The sequence below is a fragment of the Palaemon carinicauda genome, chromosome 1 (assembly GCF_036898095.1).
Source record: "Palaemon carinicauda isolate YSFRI2023 chromosome 1, ASM3689809v2, whole genome shotgun sequence".
Lineage (NCBI taxonomy): Eukaryota > Metazoa > Arthropoda > Malacostraca > Decapoda > Palaemonidae > Palaemon > Palaemon carinicauda.
The window spans coordinates 271,360,329-271,384,672 of record NC_090725.1 but is presented as its reverse complement, the minus strand read 5'-3'; the positions used below and the strand labels follow the sequence as shown (position 1 = coordinate 271,384,672).

Sequence of the window (24,344 nt, the reverse complement as noted above, 5' to 3'; positions counted from 1 at the left end):
TTGCGGCATTTTTATCCCCAGTCCTTGAGCATGCTCCGACTGATACTCGACATATGCCGGCTGAGAATGTGCATCGATCTCTTAGATTTACATTTCTCTATTCCAGTCCACCAAGATTCATGGAAGTACTTCAGGTTTGTCATTCAAAGAAAAGTTTTCCAGTTTGCTTGCCTATGTTTCAGCTTTAGCACAGACCCCAAAGTTGCAAAGTGGTTGCACATACAGCTACTGGGAATCAGAGTGCATCTTCATTTGGACTATTGGCTAGTCTTCAACAATAGTTGATAAGCCCTCTCAAAGAATAATGATAACTTCAGTTCATTCTGGAGTTCTCCATAAGAGAAGAGGGTTCAGAGTCTCCTTCTGGTCAAAGAGGTCAAAAAGAAAAAAGTTCTGTTTGTTCATAAGATGAGGAGTCTTGTGAGGATCATGGCATCTCTGGAAAAAAATATTCCTCATGCTTGACTCAGAATGAGACCTTTACAATTTCATCTTAACCAGACCATGGGGAGATCATTAAATCTAGGAATGAGGAAAAATTACTTATTTGGTGGGAGTCACCTACGTCAAGTGAGTCTCGAACTGAGAATTCTGGACATATCCCTCTATTGTAAAGCTTCATTGATGGGGTGGGGAGTAACTGTAGTTTTCACATGTTAGGAACATGGTGAGTATAGAGATACAGAAACACATAAACTGTCTAAAATTCCCATCAGTATTCAAGGCAGTAATTCAATAGGGATGTAGTGAAAGGAAAAGAGATTGTTGTACATTCAGAAAACACCAATGTCTTATCATATATCAAGAAATAGGAGTGCATAAAATCAAGAACTTTGTTCCTTCTAACCCAGAAATTACCATATTGGATAGTAAAATTGCTCTACTACCCAATTTTTTAAGGAAAGCAGTACAGTATTTCCTAGCCAATCAATTAACCCCTTCCCTACGATGAATCAAAACATGCCCTGTGCTACACACAATGATGTCTCGGATACATCATTTACAAATATAAACCATATGGATGTTAAAATCACTCATAACCCCCTACAAAAGAGTACATCACGCGGTCGGATATCACACATTTCACACACAGGAAATTTCACTATAAAATCTCCTGCCCTTCCTGGTGTTAGCCCCTACTCCTCCTTTCTTCAGCCAACCAATGAAGTCTTTGGAATTTTCTCCCTTATTCCAGATTGTGTAAAAGCTATTTTTGTCTGTTTATGTTACCTTGTAGAATCATACCACTCTCTAGCCAATGGCAACATTCCCTACCTGAAGCATTACTAAAACCTCCCTGACACCTCTAAGCTTAGAGTCGTAGGGATCCTCAGATCTCGCCCAACCACCAACTGAAACACTTATGATTCTAGTGCTTATTCATCATTATGTAAGGTCTATTTTAGTGTATTTCTATGTTGGCATATGTGTTCAAATCACACCGAAAGCGTTCTGTAAAGCGCGACATAGCTGTGTAGTTCTTCAACCATCCCCGGTTCTCCCCCTCTGACTCCTACCCACGTCACCAAAACACTCATTATTTTCATTTATAGACATTCTATACAGTATTTGTCATGTTCTTACATGTGAATTCCCTATTTCCAAGCCAGTGAAATACCCAAAACAGGAATTATCCAATTCATAGTGTCAGTCACATGCAAGGTGGAATAACAGAAGAACAATCCAACCTTTAGTCTAATGAACTAAATTTATATTACACACACACACACGCACACTCTCTCTCTCTCTCCCTCTCTCTCTCTCTCTCTCTCCCTCTCTCTCTCTCTCTCTCTCTCTCTCTCTCTCTCTCTCTCTCTCTCTCTCTCTCTCTCTCTCTCTCTCTCTCAGAAGTATGTTTCTTTTTATCAGAAGATAGTCTTTTTGTTTATTGTATACCTTATAATTATACATTATAAAGTACTTCTTGTGTCAAAGGAAACAAATGGTTATTTATATTTCATTTATGTATAACGTAAGTCCATTATTACTGACAAGTAGTTTTATATCTTTTCACGGCTATTTGTCATGGAATTATTGCGGAATAGCATAGTCACTTCAATGAATATTAAGTTTTCTCACACATAAAATCCCAGTACTTTACCATTATTTCGAGAAAATTATATAAACCAAATTTCTGAAATTTATTCTATAATGACTTCACAATGAATGGAAGGAATATTTTGGTTGTTTAGAATGTGAAATACAATAGAAAATGAAGCAAACGTCAGCAAAATTATTCTGTAATCAGCAGTAAAACAAATGAACTTGGAACTAGGTTAGTATAGAGTAAGTGTGCATGTATATCCAATGGTGACAAATCTCATATATAGCTACTGAGGGTGGATCCACTGACTTCTGGTGAAGAGGTTAAGCAGAAAGGACCAAGTTTTGCACTTGGAAAAAGGCCACTTTACACTCAGGTGCCAAGTCATTTGGAGGTTTTTGGAAAAACCTTCATCTGTGATCAAGAAAGTAGATACTTATTTCTAGCCTGTTTAAATCCCCAAGCTTGGTCAGTGAATGCTATACTACAAGATTGATTTAATCAAGTGATGTGTTTTTCTTCCCTTTTCCATTATTTTTCTATTCATCAATAATTTCCATCACTCACAAAATGCAAGGAGGATTCTCTTAGGCCCATTGTTGCCACAGAAGGACTTGTTCACAGACCTGTGGCTGCTTTTAGTGGAACATTCAATCCAGTTGCAAGACAGGATATATCTGCTTAAAAAAGCACAAAGTCATGCAGTATACCACAACTACCACATGCTACAGTTAACCACATGGAAATTCTCCATTGTATCATCAGAAAAATTATGTTTTCAAAACACTCAAATGCATCTATTTTAGCTGAGTGAAACACTTACAGTAGTTGGTGTAAAAGTAGAAAGATACAGTATCAGCAACTAAAACCAGTTTTAACAGTTATTATTAGTTTTAAGTTATATGGGATATCAAAAAGGTTTTATTATTCCATCAATTAAAGGTTATAAGTCCATGTTGAATCCAGTGCTGAAACACAGGAGCCAGAATGTAGATTCTAACTGTGTAATAGGGGATAATGCTTAATTTTACATTTTTGAAAGACCTCCACCTCAAAACCCCATTCATTGGAACTTGGATGTGGTCCTATGGTAATTAAGGGATCTCTAATTTAAACCTTTGAGTTAAGTACCATTCCAATATTCAACAATTGAAACCCTGCTTCTTTTAGCCTTAGCAGTAGCCAAAAGAGTGAGTAAGTTGTAAGCTATGTCTGTTCTAGTGAGATACGTTTAGGTAACACTATCGTTCATGAGATAAGAATATACAAATTACATTAAGGAGAACAAGATGTGTATCTTGTAAGGTCTTTGCAAGGTAATCTAATTGTGTCTTGATATGTTTATCACACTTTTGCTATACTGAGCACCGCTGTCCCTTCAACCAGGATGCTGTTGTATTTAGAAAATGAATTTTAGGGAATAAAGTTGCTTATTTGAATACTCGTTTAAAGTTCATTCAAGTTTCCACTAACTGTTTCACTTACAGTAGTTCTAATTTCTCCTCACAGTACTCGTCCTATAACACAGGCGTATGAGGAATGAACCAAAATGGTGGTGGATGGGGAATCCATTTTTCAAATTAAGAAACCATCCCCACCTCACCTATCAACAGCAAAATGGTAGTACAGTATAGTCAGCCCTCTGTCTTTGTGGGTTTCATCTTCTCAGTTTCAGTTATTCGTGGTACAGAGATCCTGTGGTCAGTACTGCAGCGCACAGCCCGATGTTTTCAAACCGCCAGCACTTCTTTGCACTCTGCCTTCACACCGTTTTCCTCCTTGCACAATAAAGTAATGAAAAACTAACAAATATACTTGATAGCTTTATACCTAACACATGTAAACTGTTCAGTGATAAACTCATTGTATAGACATTGGAATAATAAAGATTATTAAAAGAGGTTCATACATACAGTACATTCAAGTAAAATTTTCATAGGAAATATAAAATGTGTGATGAGAGAATATAAATTTGCATTGCAGTTGTAAGAAAAGATCTCTCTCTCTCTCTCTCTCTCTCTCTCTCTCTCTCAGTGCAGAAGCATTATTGCATTCTAGAAAATTACGATTATTTAAGTAGTTAATTGTGCTTTAATAAAATATGTATGTACTTTTGTTTTAAATTTCGGGTGTATTTTATCTAAGTAATTTGAGTGCCATGACCAGATCAAAAAAAAAAAAAAACGAGAGAGAGAGAGAGAGAGAGAGAGAGAGAGAGAGAGAGAGAGAGAGAGAGAGAGAGAGAGAGACTATTATTGGACGTCTAGTGGTATATCGATGCCAGCCATGGCTGAGGTAGGCTTACCATGGCAGGTGGGCCTATTGAGGGATGGCCACTCACGACTCGAGATTGAACTTAACTACTAAAACTTGGCTTCCCAGCTGCTCTTATTCCCCACACATTGCTGGGGGGTCTTAGGGCTCGTCTCGCCTCAGGGTAGCGGTGGCAGGTGATGCAACCGCATCAGGCTGGTTCTCACCCTTCTGTCCCTTCTCCCCAGTGTACCTGTTAACAGATTCAGTAAACGTGTGCTTGGGTCAGCAGATATAAAAAAATGAATAAAGCTGTTTAAACTGCTTCCCACCCTACCCAGGGATTGTGGAGATGAGGTCATATGTCGGAAACCACCGCCCTGCTTCCTGCACATTTACCTAACCCTTTTTTGGCATTTGTCTCAATTATTTATTTATTTGTGACACCGTTTCAGCCTTCTCCATGCTGAACGAAGTCTGTTCTACAAACTTATTCAGAGCCAAGAGGTTGATGACTGGTCTCCAGCCTCCAGACGCTTTTTTCACATGGAAGAATCATCTGAAGAAGCCTGGGGACCCGTCGAGAACCTCCTGGAGAGCTCCCTTCTCCAACAGTATTTGGACTTTGGCCCGAAGGACTTGTCCTTCGCTGATCCTATGACAAAGGAGCTCAAAAGCACTTGATTCTTGGTCAGTGAAGGGAGAGATGAGATGAGCGGGACGTGATACCCTGAACAAATCACGGAGACCGTCCATGGTTTGGCCCCAAGCTGAATTCACCTGGTCTTGTAGCTTTGTAGGCATCCCCCTACTGATGGAAAAGCAGTGGGACTGTCTATCCTAGCGTTTGTGGCTTTTGCCGCTACCTCTCTGGGGTTTTCCCCCACAGCTGGACTTGGTGCCTTTCCGGTTCTTGACACTATAGAGCTTTTTAGACACCTTTATGTTCGCTGCCGTTTTACTTGATGAAAGTTTCAGTTGGCTGGTCATTTGAGGTCTGTAGGGCCGTATGAAGGAGGAAGTCCGTGTTGGATTTCCTCCACCTCTCCGCAGGCTACTCGACCTCCTTAGGCTTGAAGAGGAAGGAACCCTCCAGGGAGGAGTTCCTGAGCCTAGCGATCTCGGCATTTGTGACTTGCTGGTGGAATCTTTCGGCCACTGCATCCCTTTGCTTCAAGATGGTATTGGCCCACAGGTTCACGACCTTGGGAGCCAGAAACTCTAGGGTACGGATGCTGGAGAGAAGGAAGGTCTCCATATCCTTCTTGGTACTCTAATTGAAAAAATCTTTGGTTCATACAATGATTCCCACAGATCCCTACCAAAGATCCAGCCACTAAGTCACCTTCATGGCATACTTCGCGACTTTCTCTTAGTTCACGATCTCCGATGCCGAGAACGTGACCTATCGCGAAGAGAGCCTCTCTAGAGAGACTCCCTTAGTCAGTTCTTCAATTGAGTGATGGAGAGAGACAGTCGAGCAAGGCTCGTCCAGGATCTTTTAATACCTCCTATGGTTGACACCCGAGGATGGGAGGAGTTTGGTGGACGAGTTTGAATGGTAAGATGCAGAGTAATCAGAAAGCTGTGAGACGATCTTATGCCGAGCACCCTTCAGCCCCCATGACCAGGGCAAGGCTGCACTGAACTTTGGAGGCTTCTGGGTGCCTAAGACACGGTACAGGTATAGGACTGTGTCTTTGCCTTCTTGAGGGGGTGACTCCGGGTTGGGTAACCCGTTGAGGATCCTCATGGCGGTCAGAACCTGCCAAAAGGCATGTTCTGACTCCCTCTGGTCTCCATCTGAAGCTGGGCTGGCAGCGATATCATTATCATCCACAGCCAAGGTCTCGCCCCAGGGTGGGTTGCGGTCATCAACAGGAAGGCTGACTGGGCTCCTGACCCCTTCTGTGGGTAAAGACCTTCTTAGCCGGAAGAGAACTGGGACCCTCTAAAGGGTCCACGGGAGACACAGAGTTCCCTTCTTGGGGTTATTCCATCGGTTACAGAAGGGGGGGGATAGTCCGTAACTGACTCTTCCCTCTCAGAGCCTCTCAGGTCGGTGGGTAAGGCACTAATAGGTAGAGGTGATGCTGGGTTTACCGGTGAAACCTCTGATCTTGGAGCCCTGAACATAGTTAGTTTGACCCTCGATGATGGAAGTTTGTCAGGAGTTCCTCTCTTTCTCTTCCAGAGAAATCCCGTCGTGGTCGGTTGTCCTAGGTTGGTCGAAACTGAGGACGTCCCCAGAGAAAACCCAGGGGCTTCCGCAGGTCGCGCAGGGAGCAAAGGGACGAAGGCCTGGGTCACAGCCCTAACCAAGGTGCTGAACCACGGCTGCTTGCTCATTGAAGCGCTATCCAATAGTTCCACTGAAGGGATCGAGGTTAAAGGGTCCTTACGAGGAGTCTTCATCCCTGACGATGAAGACTTCGACACAAAAGACGATGATTCCTTCCTAGGTTTTGGAAGTTTTGGGATTTTAAACCCATGAAGCTTGCCCTCTTCCTCCTTCCCCGGCGGTCGCGCTGTTGTGTGTTTGCGGGGAGGGGAAATGGGCGACTGTGAACTGTCTGTAACAACCTTATCTTTCTTTGTGGCTACAAGTACCGCTTTCAGTGGCTGTAGCTGACGATCCTCGCTTGGATGAGATTGATGCGTTGGGGAACGCTGGTGAATCTCCGATCTCTGGCGTGAGGCCTGGTAATGATGCCAGGGTTGTTGAGTAGGAGAATATCCAAGCATTGACACGTGATGCCACGAAATCGCGGGATTGATCGGTATCGATGAAAGAGAGGAATAACGGTGGGTCGACGACTCACAATCAGGCGATTCACACATCGCTGGACGGGAAGGATGACGGCTGGTTGACAATTCGCGTTGAAGCAATTTACTCACCAGTTGGCGTTCGCATTTGGATGGTCTGGAAATCCTCCAGCTTATTGAGCAGTGAATGGGGGATTCCCAAGAGGGTGAAGGCTTATGCTATGCTTGTGAACGCTGTGGGGTAGGAGATCGATGTTCCTGACGCTGACGAGTAGGCGATTGTCAAGCTGCAAGTGATTCTCGCGTAGCCAGCAATTTACAAAATGTTGAAGGAGCAGGCAATTTTCGAACTGCAAGAGATTCTTGCGTAGCAGGCGATATATGAGTGGTTGAAAGAGCAGGCGGTTCACAAGTTGTCGGCTGTACGCGATGGCTAAGCGATTTACGAGCTGACGGGGTGGTGGGCGATTCTCGCATTGTAGGTCAATGGTGAACCTGACGAGCAGTTGAACGTCGAGCAGATGCCTGAATAGCCGGAGAACGCTGCCGATGAAGTGTTGCTGGAAGTTCCGGCGGAGAAATGTGACCCTCATGAGGAGACAAATGCTGAAGAGGATATCGAGAACGATCCTTTGCAGGTGGCAAACGAACAAAAGTTTGTTAAGGAGAGGCCAATGATGGAAGTGAAGGTCGGGAACCAAAAGAGGCAGGATGGGCAGTTTCCTCCGAAGAGGGAGACTGAGGAGGCGATAAAGTGAAGAGACGTCTCTTCGCCGTGGGAGCAGAAGCACCCTGAAGGCAGAGGGGAGGACGGACTAGGCTAGGTTTTCTGACACCAACACATTGTTGCACGACGAATGTAGGATTAGCAAGCTAATTGTCAGCAGGCCACGTACTCGTCACACTTGTTGCCTACGTCACAGTGTTGACCTCTGCAGACGATGCAAAGGCTGTGGGGATCTGTTTCCATAGCGGACATGAACTTGCCGCAGGTGCAGCCCTCCGATCCGGTACAGGTACGCATGACTGCAGAAGAAACTCAGCATACACACACACACTGAAAAGAAAAGTGAAAAAACAGATCAATGGCATTCCAAAATGGAGAGGAGGAAGAGCGGTAACCATCATTCTCCATTCGGGCCAAAAGCAAAGTGAAGCTCAGTCACAGGTGTGTAAGTGAGAAGTGTAGCTAGCTACCCCCCACCTACACCCCCGGTAATTAGTAGGATGGGTAGTTAACCATCGCTAAATTCTAATGATTCGTCCTTTCAGCTTCACCGAAAGTGATACTCCTGTAAATAGCGTTGGTTTGTATTTCAGTTATGGAACAAAAAGTAATCGAGAGGTATATGCAGCATAGTCTTAGAAACATATGTTTCAGAGTACTTTGAAGAAAAAACTCACCAGAATTTACCTTAACAAGTTAGAAGTTAGTTTTATCACAAGATTTCAAGTACAGTATGCGTAAAAACCCCCTCTCATAGTTTACAACTGGCTTGTTAGTGCTGCACATATGTTGAGCTTCATGGATGAAAGGCATAGCCTAAGTAACAACACCTCCCAATTAACAGAAGTGTATTATTTTGAGTTTTTATTATAGTTCTTCACCAAATAAAAATAACCTACTATAATTTTAATGTCTTATAACAAGACTCACAAGGATAATAAAAAATGCACGTTATAAATTACCACACTAAAGTGATGAGTTAGTTGCTGAGCTTGTGAGAAAACAAATATGCACTAACCTAACTTCCATAGTAGGATCTATTCTTCATAATTACAGTATTCCTTAAGTTAGGGTTCTCAATGTTCAGACTAAGCCTTACAGAGTCAATTTCCTCTTGTGGAGACTCAATTTTTTTAATTGCTTTAGTCCTGGAGCAAAACCCTTGCATTTCCAAATCTATCATTGCTCTTTTAGACATCTGCATTGTGAGCCAGAAGACTGAATAGTGTGGATTCTTATATTCCTTCTCGTGTCAATAAACAACATAGTTTTAATTTGGGAGATGGCATTTCATTTCATAGATGCTCTTATTTTTTTTTTATTAATAAGGCATCAACTTAAGTTTGTCAATTGCATCACATTTAGGGTGAATGTGATATTATTAACCAGCTTAAATTGATACCTCGCTAATAAAAATAAAAATAAAAAATAAGAGCATCTATGATATGAAATGCCATCTCCCAAATTAAAACCATCTTGTTTTATAGTACTTACTTTAGCGCAAGAAGGGATGTAAGAATTCAACTACTCAGTCTTCTGGCTCACAATGCAGATATGTAAAAGAGAGATGATGGATGTGGAAAGGCAAGGGTTTAGCTGCAGAAGCACTAAAGTACAGTAATTAAAAAATTTGAATCTCCATAAGAAGAACTCGACTCTGTGGGGCACAGTAACTTTCAGAACCGTTACTTATGGAACATGGTAATTGTGACTAGTAGACCCTACTATGGAAGTTAAGTTAGTTCAGCAAACAGGCAGGCAAGTCACAGTTACTGCCTATAAAAGAAGGTTCACTGGCCTCCTTAGAACAACAACAGAAAATTGAAGTTAAGACCCAAAAAGTGTTGTTCATCACTAACTTGGTTGATGAATGAGTATTGCCGCATCATATTATCAACTCCACAATAAACAACTATTCTCTCTCTCACTCTATAATTCCCCCTGAACTAAAAACTACTTTTCTTGGCCATTATGAGAATTGAACAGGATTCGTTCTTTTTACAATGTAGAAGCCTGACTACTGCATAGTTTATACTCTCCAGTTTCATTTTCCTTGAGAGGAACCTATGAGATACACTCATCACAATGGTTATTTAAATCACTGTGCTTTCCTTATGCAGAAATGCTAATCAATGAAGCATGTAAGCTATCTTAAAATACAATAAACACTTTTCACAATTTGGAAGGGATATGTCTTGATTCAACCAGTGCAAAAGAGAAACTGCAAAAGGGGACTGTTTAGTGTGCTGTTTACCATTAACCACTAGATTTTTTCATTGCTTTACTGGAGGTATGTCTCTTTTGAAAGGAAAGAAAATGCAAAAAAATTTTCATAAATTTTGGTGGTAAATGTCGACAAACCAAGCTTCTGGAAAAGAAGCATTATGAAAATCATGGAAGGTTCATAAAAATAATTGTCTGTTCAAACTAAATAAGCTTACCTTATTTCTTTTGCTCCTTTTGTCTGCTGTTATTGTTGATAAAACACTCTTAATATTGATGTATGCAAGTTTCCTTACATCCTCTATAAGAAAGCTATACAATAGAACAAAATGTTGAGTTGTTGATCTATGATAATTTGTCTGAAGCTTTGCTATTTCTTAATCACTTTGAAGTCTTTCCAAGATATCGTTGGGTAACTGCATGTAAGAGTATTATTTGTAGACCTGATTAACTTGGAAATTGGACAATTTAGAATATTTTGTAACAGGGTCTTCAGGATCTTTTCTCTATAATATTTGATTCTTATTTGGGATATTTTTCTGTCTCATTTAGTGTACTGTGTTTAGGAATCTGGTAACTTATTGTTCTTATTATTGTTTATTTCTTAAGTACAGTACTGTAATTGATTGTAGAAATACTAATTAGGTGCATTATAACGAGAGTGATTTTTTTGCCACATAGCCTCATAGTAATTTGCTAAGTGCTTACACAGTAACTCATTTATGATGAAGAAATAAATAAAAAATAGTTATTGCAGTGCCAATATTTTTGCCTGAAATCTTTTTCTTTGTATTACAACAGTCTTTTTCTTGTGTACAGGTATCTGTATTTGTATTTTTGGATATATTCAATATTTATCACACATTATTATTATTATTATTATTATTATTATTATTATTATTATTACTTACTTACTTACTTACTTACTAAGCTCCAACCCTAGTTGGAAAAACAGAATACTATAAGCCCAAGGGCTCAAACAAGGATGAAAGGAAATAAGGAAATTATTAAACTACTAGGTGATAAGTAACTAACAATTAAAATGAAATATCTTGACAATAGTAACAATATTGAAATAAATCTTTCATATATAAATAATAAAAACTTCAAAAAACAAAAGGAATAGAATAATTAAGATATAATAATGTGCCTGAGTGTATCCTCAAGCAAGAGAACTCCACCCCAAGGCAGTGGAAGACCATGGTACAAAGGCTATGGCACTACCCAAGACTAGAGAACAGAGAACAATGGTTTGATTTTGGAGTGTCCTTCTAGAAGAGCTGCTTAGCATAGCTAAAGTCTCTCTTCTATTGTTACCAAGAGGAAAGTAACCTCTGAACAATTACAGTGCAAAGAAAGAATTGTTTGGTAATCTCAGTGTTGTAAGGTGTATGAGGACAGAAGAAAATGTGAAAAGTGAAAAAAATAGGCCAGACTCTTCAGCTTATGTGTAGGCTAAGTAAAAAGGAACCGTAATCAGAGATAAGGATCCAATGTAGTATTGTCTGGCTAGTCAAAGGATCCAATAACTCTCTAGTGGTAGTATTTCAATGGGTGGTCGGTGTCCTGGTGAAAGAAGTTGTTCTCTCCCATTATGTTTAGATTTGCGGGACTAAACGCTAGGATAATGTTCTTAATTTATGGTAATTTTTATTTTACTGTACTCCTAAAATTCTTTTGAATTTACTTGCAGGGATTTCAGATCATCGTCAAGCCAGAAAAGACTCAATCTCAAGTTCCTGTTGCCATGGGAAACAGTCCACGTTACGCAGGACTTGGAACACTTATGCGAACACGATCTCGAGCAGAATCTTCTCAAGAATATCGGTTGTCTATTGGTCGTATCTTCCACAAGATATACCTTTGTGGATCTACAATAACAGTGACTATTTATCGACCAAGGTAAGAAATTGATTAACTAATAAATAGAGTATATGAATTATATCACTTTGTATAGAGATTTTGAAATTTGTTCATATTCTTTAACTTAAAGTCTATGGGAGGGCTGATTAAATCTCAAGTAGTGATTTAGCTGCATTGAAACTGTTGTGGTTACCTGTGAAGTGGGATACTTTGTTGTAGATGTCTTTCAGAGATAGATCTGTCAATTCATCTAGTTTTGCTTATACAGTACCCATATCTAGTTCTAGTATACCCAATCCTCCCTTCATAAGTATCTCATTTGTTGAAATTTTGTCATACTCTGAAGTAAAAGTCAACAATAAAACAGGTTATAGTTCAATTTTGAAGGTTAGCTTTTGTAACGGGACTTGAAGTTATGGGTTTTTTTATGTACTTTACTTTAAGGGCTGCTTATCCACGGTCGTTTTATGATGTTTATTCAGGAGCATTTAACATTTCACAGTGCGTATTGCTCGCTTACTGTTAGATCATCACTATTGAAGCACTTGCCGAATAAGAAAGTCTTCAGTTTCCTCTTGAAAGCCTTAACATCCTCAATTATTTGGATGTCTTGTGGGATCTCATTATATACTGTAGTCTCAGGGCCGCATATTTAAAGGCTCTAGAGCCTACAGTACACATGTATCTAGATTCTAATAGTGTGAAACCATCTGTAACTATTCTCGTGTCAGGACAATTTGTTGGCTGCACAATATGTAGCAATTCTCTAAGGTATTTTGGACGACCAGTTTTGATAGCTTGGTGGGTTATTGTACATATTTTAAACTCAATTCTCACTTTAATCGACAGCCAATGTAGATCAATTAGTATAGAAGTGATCCTTTCTCTAGGTGGAACACCTTTTATCAGCCTTGCTCCTCTTTATTATGTTTTGTAATTTTGGTAAATTGTAGTAGATGGAGTTCAGTTGTCAATTCTGGTTATGACACAGTTTATCACAAGTTTCTTAACAGATTATTCATCCAGGTACTTTTTTTTTTTCAATATTAAACTTAGCCGGTGATTATATAAGCTGCAACTCTGTTGCTCGACAGAAAACTCTACGTTAAAAATCCGCCAGCGATCGCTATACAGGTAGGGGGTGTACATCAACAGCGCCATCTGTCGGGCAGGTACTCAGTACTCAATGTAAACACAGAACTCAATTTTCTCTCTGTCGGGCTACCGGCAAGACCTACTAATTCGCTGTTGTTAACTGGATTTGTTTTCACACCTATTTGGTGAAGTACACTATTCTAGTTTTGAGTTTTCGCTATGCAGGTGTTTCATCTTCATCTTAAAACTTGAACTCGTTTTGGATAGATTTAATTATGGTGACAAAGAGAGTATGGACTTTCTTTCACTTTTAAATGGCCGACCCTTCCCTTAGACGGAAGTGTGTTTAGGCTTTTAATAATTATCTTATCACGTTATAGATTTTCCTCTATATTTTATATCTCTCCGCCTTTATTAGGCCTCTTCGATTAACTTTCCATTTTTTATAAACATATAAAAATAAATTTTAATGCTTTGTTTATATAACGTACTTAAAAAGGCAGAGCCTGAGAGTAGGCGGTCCTAACTGGAACCGAAGTTAATCAACGTTGAGCCCTTTATATCGTCTTTAGCTTTTAAAGAGCTAAGGTTTTAAACTTTTTAAATGTAATATTTTATGAAAGAATTTCTTTGATAGTCTTCGTACTGTTTTCAAAGATGAACTAACGTTTAGTTTTTTATGCTACGCAGTTGTTGACGTTCAGGACGTTCAACATGCGCTCTATCGTTACGATAGAGAGAGAGTGTATCACGGTTTCACTTTGCAGTAAGAGTAAATCGATTCTGACGTTTTGTTCATTCTTTCTTAGCTTAAATGTTTTAAATTCTAATTTAAAGGAACTTTTTATTTGAAAAACCTTTCAGTTTTTTCCTTTAGTCAAATAACATGTTTTTTTTTGACGATATATAATTGGGCTCTTCTCTTAGGTGCGAAATCAAGAGAGAAAGAGAGAGAGAGATAGAGACGGAGGGAGAGAGAGGAGAGAAAACGTTCCGTTCAAGCTGGTAACGTTGTTCTCGTGTTACTCACGTCCCTAGTCGCTGTACGGGGAGGAAGGATAAAACGTTTTTAGGTTTTTATTCTCGTCCCCAGGCTATGTGCGGTGAGAGATTGAAAACGTAGTTATATGAACTAGTGTTTAGTCTCTTTCCCAGCCACTGATTTTTCTTTTTATCTTAAAATATGTTTTCTGTTTTTTGCTGGTATTATGAGCTTGCATTATACGACTAATTTCGCAATTACTACCTTTTAATGAAGGGTAGAATTGCGTGTTTCAGGTAGAAATTAGTGCAAAACAGAAAATCGAAGTGATAAAGTGATATGCGCAAAGTGTTACAGTGTTGCGTCCGAGGCGCAAAGTGTTACAGTGTTGCGTCCGAGGGTTCGTCTGTTCGTGCCTGTCGTTCACCTAGTCCGGGACCTCTTGCAAGCTCCCAAGCCCAGGGGAGAAGTAATGTCAAACGACTTATGGGTTCGAGAGGCCTTGACCAACGAACAGACGTTTTCCCTCTATGGTATCGGGTGTATCTTACCAAGATCTCCCCTACCATAAGACGAGAGAGACGTTGTTTCTCCTCGCCATCCGTAGGCTTTTCGCATAAGAAACCTGTCAAAGTGTTGCAGTCACAGACAAGGTTTCGTAGCCCTTAAGCGAAAGTCAGTCCTTTCAGGACAGGTCCAGCATCCTGGTTACAGCCATTAGGACAGCTCTGACCCTATACAGTCATCGGATAACTGCTCGCCGCCTAACAAAAGCTTAACACAGACTCCGAGAGTCTTTTTTTGTAGGCAAAGTGTTGCGGTCACAGACGTTACCCTCGTCTATTACCACGACCATTTCCGTTGATCCTTAAGGGGTTGTATGGCAAAACATGCAGTATATGCTTGCCTCCCTTATGGAAGACTATTCTGCCAATTAGTCCGTTGAGTCTAGCCGTTTATCTCATCGATATCCTGGCTTTCAGCCAACCTAACGTTCCTTTGTGCTTACTGTTGACGTTGGCGTAGCTTAGTCACGTCAGTCAGGTTGTTTAGAACCACACTCGATGCGGTCTCGTGTGGTTTTTCAGCCGCATTTGGACGTTAGGCCACTGGCTGATGCTCCTGTTGACGTTCAAGACGTTCACTAACAATCGGAGTTGACTTGTTTTGACGCTGTGCGTCAACCTCCGCATTCTAGAGTTGTTTTGACTGCTCAGTCTAGGCAGTCAAAGCAGTCTCGAGTGGACGCTGTGCGTCCTCACGCACCTGTTGTGGTTGACAGTTCAGTTGTTGACAGTTCACAGACTGTCAAGCAGTTACATGACGTTGCATTCTGGTCCGCTACTAATGCACCAGTGAGAGACTTAGCTTTTATCGGACAAGGTTCCTGTAGATGAGGAAGTTGCTGTTCTCCCTCCTACTGATATTCCCTTGAGGACTCTGTCAGATGGAGAGGAGCCTAAAGCTGCTTAGCCTCCTATGGACTTTAATTAAATCATGATGATTTTTTTAAGGATCTTCGTCCGGATCTTTTTGTAACTGCTGCTCCTCGTTCGCCTAAACGTCAGAGCTTACACTAGGCCTAGCTACTTCCAAGCCGTTGTTTTTAAGCTAGTGCTCTCTCGCTCTCCTAGAGAGCGTTACGTTGGCTAGGCGACTGGTTCTTTCACCAGGAGGAGTTTGGGGGATACAGCCTTTGCTTTCCCTTCTTTTAAACTGGTTTATAGAGCGAGAGTCTGATATGACACGAGAGAAGTTCTCGGCTTGGGAGGTCATGCCTCTGCCCAGATAGACTTCTCAATTCTGGTAGACTCTCCCTGGCGCCTAGCCAGGAGATGCTCCAAGTTGTTTACAGGTCAACTTCTCAGCTGTTGTCGAGCCTTTGAAGTTTTGCTGTACTATTATGTCACGCATAACAAGGCTTTCAGGGATGGTAAACGGTTCCGCCTCAGTCGCTAACCCCGTCTGTTGCCACACCTGCTCCCGTAGACCCTAAATGGGCTTTGCTGCAAGACATGCAGTCCAAGCTTGCGTCCTTGATAGAGGACTTAAATGCGGAGAAGAACCTTCTGGCCAACAACCTTCCAACCGGTCGGTTGTGCGCCCTGTTGACGCTGAGGTAACCTACTCGCGTCTGCCAGTTGAGGTGGTTCCTCCACCGATGCGACCCAGTGTGGGTTGCCAGCCGCACGTTGACGTTAAGCGACGCTCGGAGGTGGTTGTTGACGTTCAGGACGTTCAACAACCAGCAGAGGTGACTTGTTGTGACGCAGTGCGTCAACCTCAGCAACCCGGTAGGGTGTTGACTGCACAACCCAGACGGTCTAGACAGTTTCGGGTTGACGCTGTACTTCCTCGCGCTCCCATGGTTGTTGACAGTTCACAGACTGTGCAGCAGTTCCATGATATTGCGTCCGGCTCCGTCACGCATCCACCAGTGCGACCGGATTCAGCGAGTCAGACATTGCCCACTCCGTTGCCGTTTCCTCATCAGTTTCGGATGAGGAACCCTCTGATGAGGACGTTGCTGAACAAGACGATCAGCCCCCAGCCCTGCTATCCATCCAGAAGATGCTGAAGAAGGAACGCTGCTCAGTCAGGCTGTGGATGAGTCTGGTAGGGACGCTGTCATCCGTGGATCAATTTGTGTCACTAGGAAGACTACACCTCCGGCCTCTTCTATACCATCTAGCTTTTCACTGGAAAAAGGACAAGACGCTAGAAGCGGTCTCGATCCCGGTTTCCGGAAAGATAAAGTCTTTTCTGACTTGGTGAAAGGACTATATCAACCTAAGAGAGGGTCTTCCCCTGACTGTTCAGACTCCCAACCACGTTCTCTTCTCGGGCACATCGGACGTAGGCTGGGGTGCGACATTAGACGGTCGGTAATGCTCGGGATTATGGAACTCGAGTCAAAGGACAATGCATTTCAACTGCAAGGAGCTACTGGCAGTACGTCTGGCCTGGAAAGCTTCAGGTCTCTCCTTCAAGGCAAAGTGGTGGAGGTGAACTCGGACAACACCACGGCTTTGGCGTACATCTCCAAGCAAGGAGGGACCTACTCTCTGACGTTGTACGAGATCGCTAGGGACCTCCTCACCTGGTCAAAAGGTCTAGACATATCACTAGTAACGAGGTTCATCCAAGGCAACTTGAATGTCATGGCAGATTGTCTCAGTCGGAAGGGACAAATAATTCCAACAGAATGGACCCTCCACAAGGATGTATGCAAGAGACTTTGGGCCACCTGGGGCCAGCCAACCATAGATCTCTTCGCAACCTCGATGACCAAGAGGCTCCCAATATTTTGCTCACCAATCCCGGACCCAGCAGCAGTTCATATAGATGCCTTTCTCCTAGATTGGTCACATCTAGATCTATATGCATTCCCTCCGTTCAAGATTGTCAACAAGGTACTGCAGAAGTTCGCCTCTCACGAAGGGACAAGGTTGACGCTAGTTGCTTCCCTCTGGCCCGCGAGAGAATGGTTCACAGAGGTACTTCGATGGCTAGTAGACGTTCCCAGAACACTTCCCATAAGGGTGGACCTTCTACGTCAGCCACACGTAAAGAAGGTACTCCAATGCCTCCACGCTCTTCGTCTGACTGCCTTCAGACTATCGAAAGACTCTCGAGAGCTAGAAGTTTTTCGAAGGAGGCAGCCAGAGCGATTGCTGGAGCAAGGAGAACATCCACCCTTAGAGTCTACCAATCGAAGTGGGAAATCTTCCGTATCTGGTGCAAGTCAGTATCCGTATCCTCGACCAGTACCTCTGTAACTCAAATAGCTGACTTCCTCTTATTTCTGAGGAAAGAACGATCTCTTTCAGCTCCCTCTATCAAGGATTACAGAAGCATGTTGGCATCAGTCTTCCGTCACAGAGGCTTAGATTTTTCCAAAAATAAAGATCTACAGGACCTCCTTAAGTCTTTTGAGACCACGAAGGAGCGTCGTTTGGTTACACCTGGTTGGAATTTAGACGTGGTACTAAGATTCCTTATGTCAGACAGGTTCGAACCGCTACAATCAGCCTCCCTGAAAGATCTCACCTTTAAGACACTTTTCCTGATATGCTTAGCCACAGCTAAAAGAGTCAGTGAGATTCATGCCTTCAGCAAGAACATCGGATTCTCATCCAAAACGGCTACATGTTCTACAACTTGGTTTTCTAGCCAAAACGAGCTGCCTTCTCGGCCTTGGCCAATATCGTTCGATATTCCAAACTTATCGTATGGTTGGAAATGAACTAGAAAGAGTCTTATGCCCTGTAAGAGCTCTTAAGTTCTATTTAAAACGAACTAAACCTTTACGAGGCCCGTCTGAAGCTTTATGGTGTTCAGTTAAGAAACCATCTTTGCCTATGTCAAAGAATGCTTTATCCTATTTTATCAGACTGTTAATACGAGAAGCTCATTCCCATCTGAATGAGGAAGACCAAGCTTTGCTGAAGGTAAGGACACACGAAGTTAGAGCTGTCGCAACTTCCGTGGCCTTTAAACAAAATAGATCTCTGCAAAGTATAATGGACGCAACCTATTGGAAAAGCAAGTCAGTGTTCGCGTCTTTTTATCTTAAGAATGTCCAGTCTCTTTACGAGAACTGCTACACTCTGGGACCATTCGTAGCAACGAGTGCAGTAGTGGGTGAGGGCTCAACCACTACACTTCCCTAATTCCATAACCTTTTTAATCTTTCTCTTGAAATGTTTTATTATTGTTTTTGGGTTTTCCGGAAGGCTAAGAAGCCTTTCGCATCCTACTTGATTTGGCGGGTGGTCAAAGTCATTTCTTGAGAAGCGCCTAGATTAGAGGTTTTGATGAGGTCCTGTTGTATGGGTTGCAACCCTTGATACTTCAGCTCCTAGGGGTCGCTCAGCATCCTAAGAGGATCGCGAGGCTCCGTAAGGAAGACGTACTTTAAAAGGCAGAGTAATTTTTCAAGTCGACTTCCTTACCAGGTACTTATTTATTTTATGTTTGTTATTTTGAATAACTGCTAAAATGAAATAAAAAATCCTTAGCTCATAATAATGTAAACAATTATTGCTGGTCTCTACCCACCCCCCTGGGTGTGAATCAGCTTATATAATCACCGGCTAAGTTTAATATTGAAAAATGTTATTTTTATAATAAAATAAATTTTTGAATATACTTACCCGGTGATTATATATTAAAGGACCCTCCCTTCCTCCCCAATAGAGACCCAGTGGACCGAGGAGAAAATTGAGTTCTGTGTTTACATTGAGTACTGAGTACCTGCCCGACAGATGGCGCTGTTGATGTACACCCCCTACCTGTATAGCGATCGCTGGCGGATTTTTAACGTAGAGTTTTCTGTCGAGCAACAGAGTTGCAGCTTATATAATCACCGGGTAAGTATATTCAAAAATTTATTTTATTATAAAAATAACATTTTTATAAAAAGCAATATTTCTTAGATGATAACCAGCAGGGTTCAATGGGACCGACTTAGCCAAAGAATTTGGTATCATTCATGACCTAAAAATTCTTTGGCATTGACCATGTGGCTGAGCCCGACTGTCCCGAAACTCCTTCCAATTGACTATCGAGGCAAACGGAAAAGGCCCAAAATCTTCTCCTGTTGCATCCTGGAAGAGAACCAACTCAAAACCAAAGATCTCATTCTGATTAGACTTCTTTGTCGAGATGATTTTGTAAGGATGGTGTGGCTTTCACCATATTTCATTGGCAACTTAACCACTAAATATCCTCCTTGAAATTTGTCTCTACTTTGCTAATGATTAAAACAATCCAGGGTCCTGAAGAACCTGATCATGTATTTGGGGCATACTGTAATTCTTTTGTCCCCACCCAAGTCAGCCAATCATCTACATAAGCTATGATCTGAACTACCTGAAACATCAGGTATGTGCCAATATGTGTCTTGTAGACCTATAGTATGGGTTCATGCCCCTCATTGTAGTAATTTGGGGACATGCCGGATGGTCATCTTTGAACGGATCACATAAGATGTGTTTATTGAGGAGAGACAAGTCAAGGATCATTCTTCTCTCAGGGGAATCTTTCTACAGAACTGAATAGTCTGCCCTTGAAAATAGAAACTTGCACCTTTCTCTGACTCCTTTCTTAACCTCTGCTTTACAAAGGAGTCAAGTTCTAGGGTCCTGGTTTGATGAAACGAATGGAGTGGGAGGTGTTTGCTACCTATGACCAACAGAGACCCATGAGACTAAACTTGTGCCCACTGAGAAAATATCCAACTTTCCCAAAAACAATAGAGACTACCCCTAACCCAAGGCTCCTCATTTCCTAGATCCTCTCCCTCTATTTTGGCTTACTAGCTCCTCTGTTTCATTGAAAGATCTCCAATGTTTAGCTGGCCCTGGGACAAAGCCTCACCTAAGGAAGGGTAACAGGAAATTAAACTGAAATCTAGATCAAGGTTAGGTAACTGATTAACCTTATATGTCAGAATCTCTCTGTAGTATAGAGGGATTAAATGGAAACCAGAATTACTAGTCTCTTTTATAGTTTGAGGTATTTTATTGACTCTATCCACAAGGAAGTTGGAGAACTGAGGAATATAGATTGTCTTGAAAGTAGCTCTCTCCAAAGACTACGGTAGGCTGCTTGAGAACTTACCTTGAACAAAGCAATTTATTATGCTAGAGTATTTTTCAGCAGTAAGGTTTGAAGTGGAGCTACTTCCTCACATTCAAGGTTTGCGTCCGTGTTTTGTTCCTCCTCATTTTCCTCTACAATAGGATGAACAGAGAAATTGTCAACTGACTTCTCGGTTTGTTTACAACTGGTGCCTGATGCGCGTGTGTGAATGGGACGTGTTTCGACAGTAGAGATACTAGCGTCGGTTAACCCATAGAGAGCTATTGCTGTCCTTATAATTGAATGAAATCCACTGCCATCCAAAACATGATGCAAACAATTGACTTTAGTTATAACTTCATTTACAGCATTAAGATCTAAGGGAATCATACGATCTGCCACGCCATGCACATATGTAATACAAGGTTGCTTAAGAGTGCTCACTTTAGCAAGTGGAGGGATGTTAGGATCCAGACTACTAACTCCATCTTCTGCCTCACAGTTTAGTAGTCTAAAAGAGTGACTAGGATTGCTAGAATGCAAAGGTTTACCATCAGAAATATCTGAAGCAATTAAAGAATTTGAGGCTGCCCGAGAGGATCTTGAATTTGTACTGAGCAGTGAACTTCTAGAAGCCTTACTGAAGGCTCACCATTGCCACACGACTCAACTAGAGAAGTTAGCTAAGTGTTAGTAACTGGCATGTAGGATTAGGATTACTGCCTTTAAATAACTCAGTGGATGTCTGATATTTAACAAATGAAACTACAGATGTTAAGAGCTTTTGAAGCTTGACCCTATCAAAACTTGGTTGGATAAGTGCATTAGATAAAGGTGCTAGCGTGTCATTATCATCATCATCCCCTATATAACTAATTCAGGGGAAAATCCAGGTAGTACTAGTTTCCTTTTGCACTTTGAACTTTTAATATCATCAGGAACAATTAAAACATACTTTTTTATAGGAGGAACTGTGAGACAATCACACTCCTAACAATTGTTATGTAAATCTCAGTATTGTCCTCGTCAAGGGACGCAAAATGAATGCAGATCATGATCGCCCATGTAGTAATTTTGAACAGATTCAGAGAAAGACTTCTTAAAAAGATTAAAATTTTAACATACTTGAGTAAAAAGTAGAATAAAAAAGATACTCTGGTATGTCACAACTTGGCTTCTTGTCATTAACCAATAGAATGTTTCATTACTCTACTTGAGACTTGTGCCTATTAAAGAGAAAGAAAATGAGAGATTTTTAGAATTGGATTTTTTTACAGGTGAATGTCTATTAAACAGAACTTCTAGAAAAGAGGATATCAGGGAAGGGGCTCAGAAATTAATTACACAATCATATGTGTGCTACCACATACTAACTAGAGAAGCTGTGGCGAAAGACAGAGCAATACAGGGCAAATTATGGGTATCTCAACACTAGGTACACAGAAAACACTCAGATCACACAAGCGACAGTCATTACTCTACTGAGTGGCAAACAAGCCAGCGGTTGGCTGTGTGGTGCGCTGTTTGAAAATATTGCTTGGTACTTCTAGTTTAGTGGCCACCATTAATTGATTTACTGTACCAGCGTGTATCTTTTTTTAATGATATCACAAGTTCAGTAGCATTTAGTTGACGTAGTTATTTGTTAATAAGCTGTTAAGGAGATGTTACTGTAAGTACAATACAGTAGTACCTTTGAGATTGAACATAATTAATTTCAAAAGCATGTTCGAACACCAAATTCGTTTGAACATCCAATCATAAAGCAACTTACCTTGGACAAATTAATACAATTCTGAGAAATTTTGATATTTGCTACAGGCTTAGACATTATTACGTACTCTGATTTTTATGAATGCTATTATCCTACCTTTTTTTGTGCTATAACTAGGATTTTAGGCCCCTGTTTATCTTGCAGATGCAGTTTGTTCTTTTAGATATACTGTATGATCTAAGCACATATTATGTGCCTCCTGTTTCTGACGGATAATAGATGATAATGGGATAGTGGTTTTAGAGCGTTTCCTTTTGAATATACAATACCGTACTGTAAAGTATTTACTTTTATTTACTTTTTAACTTTTTTAACCAATTACTCTGCAGGCAAAGAGCTAATGCCATACAAAGAATAACTCATAGGGATTGAAGAATATTATTGGGTAATCTATGCATTAAAGAATTTTCATTTCATAATGTATATACTGTACTCCTGTTTTGTTTCTCATTTTAAAACAGGCATCCTCATCCTCAACTGAAGCGTCAGTATAAATACAGATTCCAGTCACCGCACATGAGTAGCTATGAAGTTTCCTGGGTTGAGTTTCGTACCGAGAGACTTGAAACTTATCGATGGAGTCACCTTGACAATTATATTTGCTTCCGTGGGGAATCTTCAGATTATCCTTTGATAGAGGTATGTTTTGTGTCGTTTCGATGAGTAATCATAAACAGTATTGAATTAGAGTTTTAATTGTAGCCTGTTTGATTTTGCTATTTAATACTGCTATTGTATATAGTATGCTCATTCAAAAGAAATTAGAGAGAAAGATTATTGAAAAGCTGAGAGATGAACAAGAAGGATTTAGAAAAGGTAGAAAGTTGTAATGATCAAATTTTCCTTTTAAAACATGTACAGTAGTACTGCAATATGAAGAATATAGAAAACCACTTTTGATGACATTCGTGGATAATGAAAAAGGCTTTGATAGTGTGCACTGGCCAATTTTTGGAGAGTCCTGCGTTTGTCTGTTCATAAGAATAGCAAGTGCAAAGTTAATGTTAGCGGAGTCCTATCAAATGAGTTCCTAGTGAACAGTGGATTACTACTAGGGAATGTGTTGTCATCTATGTTGTTTATCCTCCTCATGAATTTTGTAATGCATAGAACAGTTGGGGATGGTTGAGAAGGATTGGACAGGATTGGTAACAGAAAATTAGCTGACCTAGAATATGCTGATAGCGCTCTTCTTATTAGCAGGACACCACAGGACTTGTAAAGCTAGCTTACCAGAATGCATGAAATATCACTTAAGATTGGACTCAGGATAAATAGAAGAAAGACAGAGATGATAAGAACTGAATTTGCAATGGAAGATGAAATATCATTAGAGGGAGAAAGGATTAATGAGGTGGAATAATTTAAATATTTAGGAACTATGATCCCTAATACATGATCTTTAGAATTTGAGTTTAATGAAAGAGTTGAAAAAAAGCAAATATAACAATGGCTAGATTAAGTAAAATTTGGAAATCAAATCACCTGAAATTACCTATAATAATTTGGCTATATATCAGTTTTGTGAGATTGGTGTTACTGTATGGACATGAGTTCTTGTATGACAATGAAACAATATCCAACATATTTTGTAGATTTGAGAACAAAGCCCTCAGAAGAATATTGGGAGTTAAATGGCAGGACAGGACTAGAATTGAAACAATAAGAGTGAGTACTTGTGTGCCATATGTGGATGAGATCATGGTGAGGGGTGGATGGAGATTGTTTGGGTATGCTCTTTGCACTCTCCAAGAGAGATTAGTTCATCAAACTTTCAACTGGGCTCCACAAGGCACTAGAAGAGTTGGAAGACACAAGCCTACATGGCTGAGGACTATGAAGCGTGAAGGAGATAGGGAAGTATTGATTTAGAAGCTCAAGAAAGACGATTGGCAAAATCTAACCAAGGCACTTTGTGTCAATAGGCAGAGGTGGAGATGATGATGATGATTGTACCTTACTGTAAATGGAAATTTAATGCTTTCCAGATGTAATTATTTAATAGTACAGTGGAACCTCTACATACGCTTGT

The 24,344-nt window shown here is 40.8% G+C and overlaps 1 protein-coding gene across 4 annotated transcripts in view; it reads left to right on the top strand.

The window, feature by feature from the left end:
* The window catches only part of Iml1 (GATOR complex protein Iml1), a 486,471-nt gene that overhangs the window by 217,818 nt on the left and 244,309 nt on the right, over positions 1-24,344 (top strand). For all 4 annotated transcript variants that reach the window (XM_068390604.1, XM_068390598.1, XM_068390583.1 and 1 more), the window contains 2 exons: positions 11,707-11,915; positions 22,774-22,951. In XM_068390604.1, the coding sequence (XP_068246705.1) occupies positions 11,707-11,915; positions 22,774-22,951 (387 nt within the window). The remainder of the gene's footprint in view (positions 1-11,706; positions 11,916-22,773; positions 22,952-24,344) is intronic.